At 44.6% G+C, this 15,920-nt stretch overlaps 1 protein-coding gene across 1 annotated transcript; it reads left to right on the top strand.

Annotated features, from left to right (window-relative positions):
* The first annotated feature begins 11,151 nt into the window (after positions 1 to 11,151).
* SRP14 (signal recognition particle 14) lies at positions 11,152 to 14,960 on the top strand. The gene is made up of 5 exons (XM_073639181.1): positions 11,152 to 11,285; positions 11,622 to 11,694; positions 12,659 to 12,771; positions 12,851 to 12,883; positions 13,000 to 14,960. The coding sequence occupies exons 1-5, from the start codon at positions 11,262 to 11,264 to the stop codon at positions 13,087 to 13,089; spliced, it is 333 nt and encodes a 110-aa protein (XP_073495282.1). The 5' UTR covers positions 11,152 to 11,261; the 3' UTR covers positions 13,090 to 14,960.
* Positions 14,961 to 15,920: the final 960 nt, after the last annotated feature.

Genomic DNA, 15,920 nt, shown 5'->3' with positions numbered 1-15,920 from the left:
ACTATGTGCATTATAATATATGGGGGCTGTACCGTAGCTACTGTGCGGGCAGGGGGTGCGACCGCCCCGGGCCCCGCGCTCTAAGGGCTCTAAGAACTATACTACGTTTAACCGTTTAACTGTATCAGCGTGCACCGATACAGTTAAACTCTGCGGCAGAGCAGGGAGACACGATCTCCTGCACTGCCACTATGGGGCCCGTGAGCTGCCCCCCCCCCCCCCCCGTCCTTCCCGCAAGTTCAACTGTATTGGCATCTGCTTATACAGTTGAAAGTGATGGAGGAGGGAGCTGACACTTACTCCCCCATCAGTCTTCCTTGGCGTCTGACGTCTCAGCGCGATGACATCACTAAGTGGTGTCCTCTACTCTGAGATGTGCGACGCTCACATCACAAGCTGTGGTGACTGGATCAGCAGGGAATGAGGAGGAGAGGTTAGTATTGTATTTTATTTTTGTTAGAACAATTGTGGTGGCCATTAAACTGTATTGAGGACTATGGGGGGTGCATAATACTATAGGTGGGTGCATTATATTATATGGGGTGCATAATACTATAGGGGGTGCATTGTACTGAATGGGGGTGCATTATACTGAACAGGGGTGCATAATACTATAGGTGGTGCATAATACTGAATGGGGGTGCATTGTACTGAATGGGGGTGCATTGTACTGAATGGGCTATGGGGTGCATTATGCTGTATGGGCTATGGGGTGCATTATGCTGTATGGGCTATGGGGTGCATTATGCTGTATGGAGAACTGTGCAGAGGCCTGTAAACTATATGCAAGCAATTGTACAGTATGAAGGTTTGTGTGGGGTCCATCATGATGTGTGGGGTCCATCCTGCTGTGTGGAGAGGTGGTGGGCCATTATATTGTATGTAGGGCCATTATACTGCATGGAGGGCTGTGTGGGAGTCACAGTTATGGGATCATACTGTGTTGGGGTCACTATACTTTTCCAGGGCAGTTGAGGGGTGGGGTACAGTAGGGCCATATACTTTATGAATGCAATGAAAGGGGAATCTAAGGCTCAAGTATGAGGAAAATTAGAGGGCGCACAGTACATGCAGTAATAGGGACACATGTGGCAGCAGCGGATCAGTATTGGGGTATCCGCAGGATAAGGTGTTTGTGCAGCTTGGGGTTAATGGTGCCTAAAATGTGAGAAGTCAGATGTGTCTTTGTTGTGATCTCTGCAGACGAGTCCTGGCTGGAAGAAATTGTCATGTCGAGGGCAGATGGAATAGACGGGAAAAGTGAACGACTCCACCAGAAAGAACGTCAGCTGTAAATCACCATCTGTAACTGTACTGTAATCTCCTATATGTTCTGCAGGACTGGTATTTACCACTATATCTCACTATATGGCAGTAATATCAGTGTTGGACTTTGTATAGAGATTTATTTTAGTAACAGCGCCGTCATCTGCAGGTTCTCCTACATCCACTATTAGGCCACGGCCCCACTATCAGTATTTGGTCAGTATTTGGTCAGTATTTTCTCCGAGGAGTGGGAGTCAAAACCAGGTGAGGAACAATCAGAGAAAAGGTATAATGGAAAAAGTTACCAATTCTGCATTTATCATCCACTCCTGGTTTTGGCTCCAACTCCTGAGAAAAAATACTGACCGAATACTGATAGTGGGGCCGTGGCCTTAGGGTGCGGCACCATAGCTGTAATCAGGGTTACCTGGTGTGGGGCCCACTCAGAAGTTTTGCCCCCCCGACCCAAACCCCTAGCTACTCCTCTGTATGGGGGGCTTTGGGGTACAGGCATGGGCAGCATGGTGGCTCAGTAGTTAGCACTGTAGTTTTGCAGCGCTGGGGTCCTGGGTTCAAATCCCACCAAGGACAACATCTGCAAGGAGTTTGTATGTTCTCCCCATGTTTCTGTGGGTTTCCTCCGGGTTCTCCAGTTTCCTCCCACTCTCCAAAGACATACTGATAGGAAATCTAGATTGTGAGCCCCAATGGGGACAGTGATAATTATATATGTAAAGCACTATGGAATATGTTAGCACTATATAAAGATTATTACCATACTGTGTGATGGGGCTGTGGGGAAATCAAAGTGTATGGGGACATAATACTGCATGAGGGGCACTGTGGGGAATCATACTGTATAGGGGACACTGTTGGGGCCATGAACATTACACAGTACGTTGTCTCCATTTCTAATTTTTCAAAGTTGTGAGATATGTATATATAATGGAGTGTGGTTACAGCAGGGAAGTCTCACAAGGTTTTGGCCTGATTTTTGTGAGAAACTTTCCTTGCCACATAAACCTTAATATAAAATAATGTGTGAACAGTGCCCTATACTTGTTATACCAGCTATGCGGCTGTCATTCTGTGGCGGCCGTCAGCCATCTGATTACAGACATGCTTGACAGCGTCTGGTGACTTCTCACATGTTCTTTCAATGTCCGGGAGGAGATAAGCAGGTAAGTACCAATGGTGGATAAAATACAACGTTACCACATCTACCATCATAGAGCACAATCCCCATCGTCCAGAATCCTCGCTCTCCGTCACATTTCCAATATTGGAATTTGCTTCCAATTGGAATTTTCATTATTAGGCCATGGTCCCACTATCAGTATTTGGTCAGTATTCGGCCAGTATTTTTTCTCAGGAGTGGGAGCCAAAACCAGGAGTGGGTGATAAATGCAGAATTGGTGACTTGTTTCTATTCTACCTTTTCTCTAATTGTTCCTCACCTGGTTTTGTCTCCCACTCCTGAGAAAAAATACTGACCGAATACTGACCAAATACTGATAGTGGGGATGTGGCCTTAGAGAGAAGACGTCAAGATATGGAAGCATGATTATGCTAATAAAATGCTAGAAGTATTAAAAAATGGTGGAAATGAAACAACAAAAGGTAGAACATAAATTATCAAAATGTGTCCAAAAGATGAGTTAATGGCACTTCAAACAATACAACAAACACATACTCCGGGAGAAACTAATCATCCAGAGTGAAGAAGAGAACCATCACATTAAAAATCAATAAATCTTTATTGGAAAACCCATTAAAAAATATAATAAAAAAATGACAAGGTGCCCAGTCAAGAGGACACCACATAATCCAGAATGACGAATAATAAACCACTATATTAATAAGAATGTAATAGTCAAAGTAGTGGGATACTTATTTAAGATAAAGGCAAGTGACTTCCCACATAAATATATCACATTAATCCAAAGAATGAAATGCTAAGTAGTTCATATCATAAAGGTGTGCAATAGAAAAATCTATCTAAAAGTAAAAAAAAAAGAATGGAACACAAAATATAGCAGAATGAACTGACACAACAGACCAGCCACCGGTATCACTGAACACCGGACATGAAATGTCAAGGTAGAACTAGTGATATTGATTGGCTAGATTGTGACTTAATAAAAAAATGATAATATGAGCACACAGACACTAAAGAAATCAGTTATAGCCATAATGACAATCCCAAACAATTAGATCATCCACCTTAACAGAATGCTGGTTGCTCATATGCTTAAAAGTATATAGTACAGACCGTATCTCCAAAATGAAGATGAAATAAATGGTAAGTATAATACCTGTGAGCAGAGCAGGGGCAGACAGGCTGGATATGAGTGGTGTCACCTGATCCTGACGTGCGTTTTGCCTTTTGCTTCTCCTGGGGGCCACTATTTTGACTGTAACATTCTTATTAACATAGCGGTTTATTATTCATCATTCTGGATTTTGTGGTGTCCCCCTGACTGGGCACTTTGTGATTTTTTTCATTTTATTTTTAAACGGGTTTTCGAATAAAGATTTAATGATTTTTAATGTGATGGTTCTCCTCTTTACTCCGGATAATTATTTTCTACTGGAGTATGTGTTTGTTAAAAAGTAGAACATGCAAAATTTCTTTTTGAGGACAGAATAAAAAATTGCTTACAAGAAAGAAAATAATTAGTACCAAACACTGTCACTAGGGGGCAGTGAAACACCACATAATTAAGTTCAATGGAAACAGTATATAGAATGATATATGACCAAAGACAGGAAAGATAAACTGAGCAAATAAATGCAATAGGTAAAACTCTGAAAAGTGTCACAAAGTTGGTCTTCTATTGCATACACTATAATATGATGTAAGTAAAATTATGTATAATAAACAATGAGTTCCCTCTGGGATGGCGCCAGTACCGACATGTGTTTCAGGAAAAAACTAATATTCTTGACATCGTATTATAGTCTATGCAAAATAAGGTTTATTTTTTGTGCAGTGATTGATTTAATGTGTACATTAAAATACTTACCCATCGCCGTCTTCTGCCGTTTTCTGCGCTGCTCTGCTCCTCTGCAAAATCATGTGAGCGCAGCTCTGACTTGCCGGCTCATACTGAGGCTCACATGTAAGTCTATGAGAGGCTCGCTCTGAGGATCGTAGACGTACAATAAGAAAGTGACCCCCCCGAACACATAGAAACACTGTAAGTCGGCTGGTCACAACCGCAGCCACATGATGCAGGAGGGGAGCGGAGCAGCGCTGGGAACGTCAGAAGACGGCGACCGGAAGGTATTTCAATGCACTCATTGCACACGTATTACTGATAGCTAACAAAAGGGACAATGAAAGAATATAACGCTGGAGTTGTCCTTTAAGGGAAACTCATGAGAGTTGACAGTACTGTTGGCAGTGATCTCTTGTGGAACTACTGGTCTCAGCAGTGCTGATGGCAACATCTGCCAGCAGTAACATCGCCTATTGTGATTGGTGGATCCTGTTATCAGTAGTGTATAAAGGTGCTACCTGTCATTGTAATCCTGCCTCTGCTGATAACGAGACTGCTGAAAACTTTCTGAAAGGGCAGAAAGTATGACTTTAAAATAACCCTAGTGGCCACTGTGAAAACTGCAAGATTACTAATTTAGTTTAAGAACATTGGCAAATAAAAAAAAATACATGTAACCCAAAAACCTAATTTAAGCAAAGGTCATTTTATGATGATAGAAAAGTTCTCTTAAAGGGAAGCTAACAAAAAAGGGACCAATCAAAATGGGCGACCTGTTCACCTCCTGAATTTCCCGCTTTCCTCTTGCACTGCACATGTATTAACTTTACGTGGTATATAAGATCGTATTAGCACCATATACAGACTGATCGCCTTAATCGTGGTTCTGACAGACGAGGTAGGCTCAGCAGATAGGACTGTAATAGAGTGACCTCTAGTGGTAACAGCAGGAATTATTAGATTTCACTGGAGCTGACCGAAACTCAAAAGCATCCTGGACATATACGAAGCTGCTGGGTTCGGACCAGGAGAGCCGCACCCTGGCCTCCTGCTACCACTGCTATGACATATTTATTATTCTTGCTTATATAGCACCAACATATTCCATAGCGTTGCACAGACATCGCTTTAAAAAGTTCCACCTTAGTCTTCAACGGCTCCGGAGTATAATTTTGCCACCTTTCAAAAAGTCGCAAATTCTGAATCAGCAGAAAAAAATCTGAATAATGTAAATCAGGTCAATATTTTTAAACAAAAAATGAAAATCAGAAGGATTAAAAAAAAAAAATAGAAATAAAATCACACAAAAGCCTTAAAAAACTTGCCGCCAGCAAACCAAAATGCCTAAAAAAACAAAACAATGGAGCAAAAAAGAGTGATCAAATCATAAAGGAGGTTTTTACTTTTAGAAAAGTGGAGTCCGAATAAATTCTCAGCCCAGAGCCAGCTCTCCGCCATTAATCCGGTGTCTGCGTTTTGGCTGCAGTGGTGACATCATGTCACTAAAGCTAACATCACCGCTGCCACCAATCACTGAGCAGGGTTTCTGCTGGCGTTAAAGACAGACGCTGATCTCAGTGATTGGCTGCAGCGCTGATGTGCACCGTAATCAACCAAAACACAGACACTGGAACAGTGTCAGAGTGCCGGCACTGGACCAGGGGAGGGTGTATTTGCTTTTTCCTATTATTTGATGCTGATTCTCTGTAAGGGGTGCACGCGTGCTGGGGTGTGCACGCGTCTTCTTGTGCAAAGTGGCTTCGGAGAGAAGTGGCAGCTATTTCAGAGGCCATGGAATAACACCCGTCTTCTTCTTCTCTTTCCACAGGTACAAGCTCTGCATAATTTCCTTGCTCCTATGTATGCTGTCATCTAATGCTCTGCTGACCCATCTCTCTGGTACAAGCTCTGCATTAATTTCTCTGCTTCATCTGTCCCATTCCAATCAATATTCACATATATTTGTCCCTTCCCCACTATATACCTTATCTGATGTTTAGAGGTGCTAAACTGCAGAGACTAGAGTCCTAGCTCTGTCTTTGATCACCCAGCCATCTCCTGTTGAAATGACCAGCTGTTAATTTAGCCACAAGCCGTTCCCACAATGCCCTTCACCTGATATAGTTTAATGTGGCCTATATATTTAGATTCTCTGTAAGGGGTGCACGCGTCTTTTTGTGCAAAGTGGCTTCGGAGATGAGTGGCAGTTATTTCAGAGGCAGTTAGTCAGGGCAGGAGTCAGGTAACCAACACTTTGACCACTCAGTCTCTTTAAACTATGCTTCTGTTAGCTCTCACTTTTTCCTCTATAGTCCTCCACTTTCTAGTAACCCCTCAAATCCCTACACCTAGTAAGAAACTCTTCATCTCTCCCTCTATCCTCCCCATTCATCTCACCTCCTCCTCCAAATTATTCCTCAACATTCAATCCTGGATCTCCAAACACAGACAGCCACCTCATGCTCTCTCTTGCTCCCACCTGCTAACACTTTCTCTGCTCCTCCTAGCTGCTGGAGATATCTCTCCAAATCCTGGTCCTCCTCGCCATATCCCCACAGTCACTTCTACCTCCTATCCACGACCTTCCGCAAACTGTCGCAACCCTTCTAACCTCATACCCATCCAACTAATACCCACCTCCTCAGCTACACTAACAGGAGCTCTATGGAACGCTTGCTCTGTCTGCAACAAACTTTCCTTCATCCACGATCTTTTCATTACAAACAAACTCTCCTTCCTCGCCATCACCGAAACATGGCTCACCCCCTCTGACACAGCCTCCCCAGCTGCACTTTCATATGGCGGATTCCACCTTTCCCACACCCCCTGCCCCAATGGCAAACATGGTGGAGGCGTAGGTTTCCTCCTATCAGAACTCTGCGCTTTCACCCAAATCCCACTGCCACCCTCCGTTACACTCCCCTCTTTTGAGGTGCACTGTGTGCGCATCTATTCCCCCTCCAACCTCCAACTGGCCGTCGTTTACCGACCCCCAGGGCAAGCCACCACCTTCTTAGACCATTTCACCACCTGGCTGCTTCACTTCCTTTCCACTGACATCCCCACTATCATAATGGGTGACTTCAACATCCCCATTGACACTTCCCACTCGTCTGTCTCTGAGCTCCTATCCCTCACTTCCTCCTTTGGACTCACTCAATGGTCTTCCACACCCACCCACAAAGATGGCCACACGCTGGACCTCATCTTCACCCGCCTCTGTTCCCTATCTAACCTCTCTAACTCACCACTCCCTCTCTCTGACCATAACCTCCTCACATTCTCTATCCTCTCCTCTCCGGGTGCACAATCCCCAGTCCACAAACTTACACACCCTCGCAGAAATCTCAAACACCTTGACCTACACTCTCTCTCTGAATCCCTCCTTCCTCTCACAGACATAAATTCCTTACACGATGCAGACGTTGTTGCTGCCTCATATAACACCACAATAGCTTCAGCTCTAGACTCGATCGCCCCTCTCACACACACCACACCTCGCACATTCAACAGGCAACCCTGGCACACTAAACCTACCAAAGAACTGCGCCGGGCCTCCAGGGTTGCGGAGTGGAGATGGAAAAGGTCTCACTCCATCGAGCACTTCATCGCATTCAAGCAATCCCTCACTAATTTCAAGTCCGCACTCACTACAGCAAAACAAACCTACTTCTCATCTCTCATATCCTCCCTATCTCACAACCCTAAACAGCTATTTAACACTTTCAACTCTCTCCTTCGTCCCCCAGCACCTCCTCCCTCTTCTCTCATCTCAGCCGACGACTTTGCCTCATTCTTCAAACAGAAGATTGACACCATCAGACAAAACTTTTGCCTAAAGTCCACACAACCCCTCCTCATATCTACTCAACCCTCCTCCTCCAAACCCCACTTCTCCACCATTACAGAAGGTCAAGTCTCCTCTTTACTCTCCAAATCACACCTCACCACCTGCGAACTTGACCCAATCCCATCCCACCTCATCACTAACCTTACCACAGTCTTCATCCCAACCCTAACCCACCTATTCAATATGTTACTAACAACCGGTGTCTTCCCCTCATGTTTCAAACATGCCGCAATCACACCCATCCTCAAAAAGCCCTCCCTTGACCCTTCCTCTCTGACTAGCTACCGCCCCATATCACTCCTCCCCTTTGCCTCAAAACTTCTAGAACAACATGTCCACCTTGAACTGTCCTCCCACCTCTCCTCCTGCTCCCTCTTCGACCGCCTGCAATCTGGCTTCCGACCGCATCACTCGACTGAAACTGCCCTGACCAAAGTCACCAACGACCTACTAAATGCCAAATCCAAGCGACACTACTCCATCCTCCCCCTTCTGGACCTGTCATCTGCCTTTGACACAGTGGACCATTCCCTCTTACTCCAGATTCTCTCATCTCTTGGCATCACGGACTTGGCTCTATCTTGGATCTCCTCATACTTAACAGACAGGACATTCAGCGTCTCCCACTCACGCACCACCTCCTCATCTCGCCCCCTATCTGTCGGTGTCCCCCAAGGTTCAGTTCTAGGACCTCTGCTCTTCTCCATCTACACCTTTGGCCTGGGACAGCTCATAGAGTCTCACGGTTTTCAGTATCACCTCTATGCTGACGACACACAGATCTACCTCTCTGGACCCGATATCTCCTCCCTACTAACCAGAATCCCACAATGTCTGTCCGCCATCTCATCCTTCTTCTCCGACAGATTTCTAAAACTCAACATGGATAAAACAGAGTTCATCTTTCCACCCTCTCATTCACATCCCCCATCTGACCTAGCCATCAACGTCAATGGCTGTTCACTCTCCCCAGTCCCACAAGCTCGCTGCCTTGGAGTAACCCTGGACTCTGAGCTCTCCTTCAAGCCACATATCCAAGCCTTTCCACCTCCTGCCGACTCCAATTCAAAAACATCTCCCGGATCCGTGCATTCCTCAGCAAAGACTCTGCAAAAACACTAGTGCATGCCCTCATCATATCCCGCCTCGACTACTGCAACCTCCTGCTCCGTGGCCTCCCTTCCAACACTCTTGCGCCACTCCAATCTATCCTAAACTCTGCTGCTCGACTAATCCACCTGTCCCCCCGCTATTCCCCGGCCTCTCCTCTCTGTCAATCCCTTCACTGGCTCCCCATTGTCTAGAGACTCCAGTTCAAAACCCTAACCATGGCTTACAAAGCCATCCACAACCTGTCTCCTACATACATCTGTGACCTAGTCTCCCGGTACTTACCTGCACGCAACCTCCGATCCTCACAAGATCTCCTTCTCTACTCCCCTCTTATCTCCTCCTCCCACAATCGCATTTCTTCCGTGCTTCCCCCCTACTCTGGAACTCTCTACCCCAACATATCAGACTCTCGCCGACCGTGGAAACCTTCAAAAGGAACCTGAAGACCCACCTCTTCCGACAAGCCTACAACCTGCAGTAAACACCACTGCACGACCAGCTCTACCCTCACCTACTGTATCCTCACCCATCCCTTCTAGAATGTGAGCCCTCGCGGGCAGGGTCCTCGCTCCTCCTGTACTAGTCGCTGACTCGTCTTGTTAAGATTATGTAAATGCTTTTGTTATGTATATCCCTATCACATGTAAAGCGCCATGGAATAAATGGCGCTATAATAATAAATAATAATAATAATAATAATAATAATAATAATTTGATTGGTTGAAGTCCACTTTTCTAAAAGTGGAAACCCCCTTTAAATGAATGAGACGTTAACAGCTTTTCTGTTGGCTGCCAGCGCCCTCTTCATCCTCTTCGGGGTGCGGGATGCAATCGTTCTGCTTGGATTCTGTATTACAGTCACAGCATTGTAAGAAACATTTCATAACATATCATTTAAAGGGGTTGTCCATTAATACTGGGCGTCTCCACGGCGCTGCGTATATTGAGGAAATTCTATACTTACCTCCAGGACAGGCCGCTGCTCTCCTGTGTCCCCCACCGGTCTCCAGACATTAACTGCCAAAAAGTAATACTGTATATGTTAGGAGACCGCAAAGGACACAAGGCTGACACGGATTGGCTGCAGTGGTCACATGGTATTGTATATGTTATGAGACCAGTTCTGGACACAAGACTGACAGTAATTGCCTGCAGCGGTCATGTGTGATTGTTTACATCAGGAGACCTTTGGGTCTGACAATGATTGGCTGCAGTGGTCATGTGACATTGTTTATTTCAGGAGACCAGCAGGGGACAAAAGGATGATAGTGATTGATGGCAGCGGTCATGTCACATTGTTAATGTCAGCATACTGGACACAAGGCTGACAGTGATTGGCAGCAGCAGTCATGGAATAATGGTTATATTAGGACACTGGAGGGGGATAAAAGGGTGATACTGATTGATGGCAGCGGTCATGTCACATTGTTACTGTCAGCATACTGGACACAGTGATTGGCTGCAGCGGTCACAAGATCAGGACACCAGCAGGGCAGGGACATGAGGCTGACAGTGGAGGTAAGTAGAGTATTTTTGTAAATGCTTGCAGCACCCTGGGCCACTGATAAGGGGCTGCTCATTAGTGGTGGATTCCCCCTTTAAATGGAAATCTTGTGCACTGCATGGGTTAATCCCTGGAAATGTTTCTGAAACCAAACAATGACGAACAGTGGAGCTGTCAGTCTGCAAATGATCGTTCCCAAGCCCAAACTGTACAACCCCAGGACCTCCCACCGACAGGTGGCACTGTTGTCTCTCAAGAAACCTCTATCCACACCAAAATGTGACGGTGATTCATCCCTCCCACCGATAGGTGGCACTGATCACACGTAACACACCTCTTCCCTCACTATACTATGACTGCTTTTAATACCTCCCTCCGACAGGTGTCACTAATCACATTGATGAGACCTCGTACCTCGTGGTGTGACGCTCTATAAAGTACAACGTCTATACCATTACTCTATCACCCGCTCTTCCTGGTGACGTGTTTCCGGTGCTTCTAGTGCTGAGCTCAGCGCTGTAGAAAGATGGTTCTGCTGGAGAGTGAGCAGGTGAGAGGCGACAGCGGCGGAGACCTACCGGCCCGGGGATAACGGGCACAGTGATGGCGGCAGGGGCCGCTGGAGGGCTGGAATGTGCCGCTAATGTACTGTGTGTACACAGGAGCCTTCAGAGACCGCAGAGGTCCTGAGCACCAGCTGTGCACCCATGTGGCTCCTTATGCCAATCCCTGCTGACGTGATTGGCTGCAGTGGTCACCGTGGTGATAAACGATTCTGAAATGGTTCCTTATTGTGGGGTCAGCACTGTGGCCTGCGACTGATTACTGCTAATAATGCACAAATCTTTATATATATATATTTTTTTATTTATTTTTTTCCCCCCAGTTTTTAACGGAGCTCACGCGTCTGTTCCAGAAATGCCGGACAACTGGAAGTGTCTTCATCACCCTGAAGAAATGTAGGTCTACTGTCTGCTCATTAATCACATTCTGAAGCTGCCGCACTAAAGCCCCCCCCGGGTACTGGAGGAAATGACCTTTATTCCTCCTGCTGGCTTTCAGTTACAGGGTGGGCTACTAGTGCAGCGCGAGTCCCCGCTTGGTACATAGTGAGCAGCGGCTGTAATCACACTCCAGCTCTGTACTGATGATGCACGGCTGAGCCGGCTGTCAGTCAGTGCCGGGTGTGGTTACAGCAATGCTCACTATGTCCTAAGTGATGACTGAAAGCTGCAGGCCGCCCAGGAGAATATATTTAGTTTTCTCCTCGTTGCTGGGATTCCAGTGTGGCGTCCACAACGATATTACCCTGCAGATTAACCCCGTATCTGCAGATTATTAGTGTTTTTTTTTTTTTTTGTTTTTTTTATATGACCGGTTCCCTTTAACTGCAAATCTAGAAAGGAGAAAGCTGCACAAGCCTTGTTCCCATATCAATTTTTGGAACATTATTTTACAGTTAGATATAGAAGTAGTAGTTTGAGTTTTTTTGTGTTTAAAGCCTACAGAATTGTTTGCAGTTCTTGCTCATAAGGTTATGTATGATGGATAATCTGCAGTTTTTCAGAGCAGAAAATCTACAATCTATATTACAGCTGCCCCAATGTGGATTAGTCTATATAAGTGTCATCTACATTCTATGAAGGATGAGGCGGTGAGGATTTTCTTTTTGACACATTACTTTGGATTTGACTTTCCCCTTTGAATTCAATAACTATCTCTGAAAGAATAAAAAAACAAACTTTGTCTTCCTGGACACCGTCGCCAAACAAGAAGTGTCAGTGTTGTCTTTCTGCATGGATGATGTACATGTAGCCTCTCTGTAGAGATAAAGCAGTGGCAAGTGCAGCAACAAAAAAATGCTAAGTGTACCTGCACCTTCTATTAGTGTTCAGTAAGTCTATGTGTAATTCCTACTTGCAGATGATGGACGGACGAAGCCGATTCCTAAGAAGGGCCATATAGAAGGCTTTGAACCAGCTGACAATAAATGTCTTTTGAGAGCCACCGATGGAAAAAGGAAGATCAGCACTGTGGTGAGTGTCGACCAGTGATGGGCAGCAGCCCGCTCGTCATCCACGTCATCCGCTCACTGTATGTCTTCTGCCTCTACAGGTCAGCTCCAAAGAAGTAAACAAGTTTCAGATGGTGAGTGCTCTGTGTGACGGATTACTGCTGTAGTGCTTGTTCACACTGGTCAGGTTTTTATTTACTATGAATTGACTATATTCTGGGACACTTAATATTTACCCTCTTTATTTCAGGCTTATTCCAACCTACTACGTGCAAATATGGATGGACTGAAAAAGAAGGATAAGAAAAGTAAAACCAAGAAAAGCAGCGTGGCCCAGTGATGGACTCGGACTCTTATTTGATCTAGACGAGAGCAGTGAGAAGAGCACAGGGTATATGTGGCCAGTACTGATGGCAAGGAATGGCTCCATTCACATACACTGCTCTGCTCTGCTGCCTATCTTATTTTGTGGTTATATATAACTTTTTTTTTTTTTTCTCTTTTTGTAATTGGAAGATTTTTTTTCTTTACGTTCACTGTACAGATGGTTCAGTAAGGACACACTTTTTATCTTTATTAAAATTATACTAAGTTTCGTGCACCCCCACTTTGTCGGGACTGCATGATCAAGCGTACTACAAACCAGGTGAAGCTCAGCCCCTAATAGCAGATCCTGGAGATGACCGCTAGGAGCACAGACATCAGATGCCTCCCTTGATGAGATGTATATATGTGAGCTGACTAGCTGCGTTCATTTCAATAGGCACTGAATGTAATATATACATATAGTGACTTCCACGTATTCAAAATTACCCAGCAAGACATAGATAGCAGTAAGGGTCTAATTAATAAAACATGACTCTTAATCTAATGTCTGAAACAGTACTATAGGAAAATATATGCAAGTGGGACAGTGCAAAGATATCTCAATATAGGGTATAAAAGCACATTTATATTAGCCATAATGAGGCATTTATCCGGCCAAATCTAATCAAAAGGTATGTGCTCTGATAAGATAAATGGTTAGCCGGTAACAAGTCTCAACAAAACACAATTATATTACATGGACCGTGCAAACAAATAAGAGTGGGGCACCTGCATGTGTCCCGACGCGATTCATCAGAGGACCTGTATACTTAATGCAATAGGGGTCTAAGCTTTAGTGCTAGACATAAGAGCCACTGCTAACTCCACTATCTATTAACAGCCACTGTGCTGTGAGATGTGATGAAGCCTATGGAAGAAAGGCGTCAGGACACGAGAGGCATTAAGGGAAAGTGCAGGGCCAATCATTGCAGTACTAGCTGTGGACTGCCCTTGTCAGGGCTGGAGCCACTGGGAATTGGGTTAGTACAGATCCCCCAGGGGAATACAGGAGCAGAACCAGATGCCATCCCTGAAATCTGCTCCAACCTACCAGGAATATCCCCTATGCCAGACTGCCAGCAATCCATCATGGGGTGTGGACGTTCTATTTTTGTCTTTCTTAATGACTCTGATTCACCATTGAGATGGCTATAAAGGCATTTGATTATTTTTTGGTGCAGATGTCACTATCCGTGCACGCAGATGTGCACTTTCTGACACCTGATGGCGAGATTAACTCTCCTTAATATCATGCAGGTGCCCCCCTCTTATTTGTTTGCACTGTCCATGTAATATAATTGTGTTTTGTTGAGACCGGTCACCGATTAACCAATTACCTGATCAGAGCACAGACAAGTTTAGCCACAATGAGGCAGACATCCGACTAACAGTGCCGTAACAGTCTACGTGTGCTTTTATACACTATATTGAGATCTCTTTGCACCGTCCCACTTCCATATATTTTCCTATATTAAGTGCTATTTATTTTAAGTACTGTTTTAAACATTTGACTAAGAAATTGAGCTGCAGTACCACAGATGGCCACTACAGTGTATGGCGCTGTAGTGTCTGGCTGCATTCAGTGTGTAGCACTGCTGGAGCCAAGAACAGCTGATCGGTGGGCGTCAGATCTCCACTGATCTGATAGTGATGACCTCAAAGATCAAGATCTTGGGCCTTAAATTTATTTTTTTTTACAAAAGGCTAATACAGAAATGTTGTTTTGCACTTCTATTATGGCCAAATGTCTCAGCCCAGCTGCAGTTTAACCATTCCCATCCTTTTAAATCAGTTTGGCTGGAATACAGGTGCAAAAATAAAAAAAAATAAAAATCTAATTTTGGAGGTCCTGGTATGTCTGTGCTTTGCAGGGACAGTCTATGGAGGTAGATGCACATTGGTGGCCCTGCAGGGAAATCATACACAGATTATAGCTGACTTCCAGCAGGGGGGATAAGCAGATAACAAGGTTCATTCACTGGACTTTGTCCTACACATATGATACCCAATGTTATATTATACAGTCACCTACAGGTCTGTGATGCATGCGATCTGACATGTTATGTCTTGTATCCACTATAACCTTAAACCTCCACCTGAATGTTGGGGTCATACATTACTTTTTATGCAGATATTATATACAGTTAGGTCCATATATATTTGGACAGAGACAACATTTTTCTAATTTAGGTTCTAGACATTACCACAATGAATTTTACACAAAACAATTCAGATGCAGTTGAAGTTCAGACTTTCAGCTTTCATTTGAGGGTATCCACATTAAAACTGGATGAAGGGTTTAGGAGTTTCAGCTCCTTAACATGTGCCACCCTGATTTTAAGGGACTAAAAGTAATTGGACAGATTAAATAATTGTAAATAAAATGTTCATTTCTAGTACTTGGTTGAAAACCCTTTGTTGGCAATGACTGCCTGAAGTCTTGAACTCATGGACCTCACCAGACGCTGTGTTTCCTCCTTTTTGATGCTCTGCCAGGCCTTCACTGCGGTGGTTTTCAGTTGCTGTTTGTTTGTGGGCCTTTCTGTCTGAAGTTTAGTCTTTAACAAGTGAAATGCATGCTCAATTGGGTTGAGATCAGGTGACTGACTTGGCCATTCAAGAATATTCCACTTCTTTGCTTTAATAAACTCCTGGGTTGCTTTGGATTTATGTTTTGTGTCATTGTCCATCTGTAGTATGAAACGACAACCAATCAGTTTGGCTGCATTTGGGTGGATCTGAGCACACAGTATGGCTCTGAATACATCAGAATTTATTCGGCTGCTTCTGTCCTGTGTCACATCA

This window comes from Phyllobates terribilis, unplaced genomic scaffold, assembly GCF_046119375.1.
Source record: "Phyllobates terribilis strain yellow unplaced genomic scaffold, ASM4611937v1 Scaffold_7__3_contigs__length_470593459, whole genome shotgun sequence".
Classification (NCBI taxonomy): Eukaryota; Metazoa; Chordata; class Amphibia; order Anura; family Dendrobatidae; genus Phyllobates; species Phyllobates terribilis.
The sequence above is the reverse complement of the archived record's forward strand: the minus strand, read 5'-3'. Positions and strand labels throughout refer to the sequence as shown.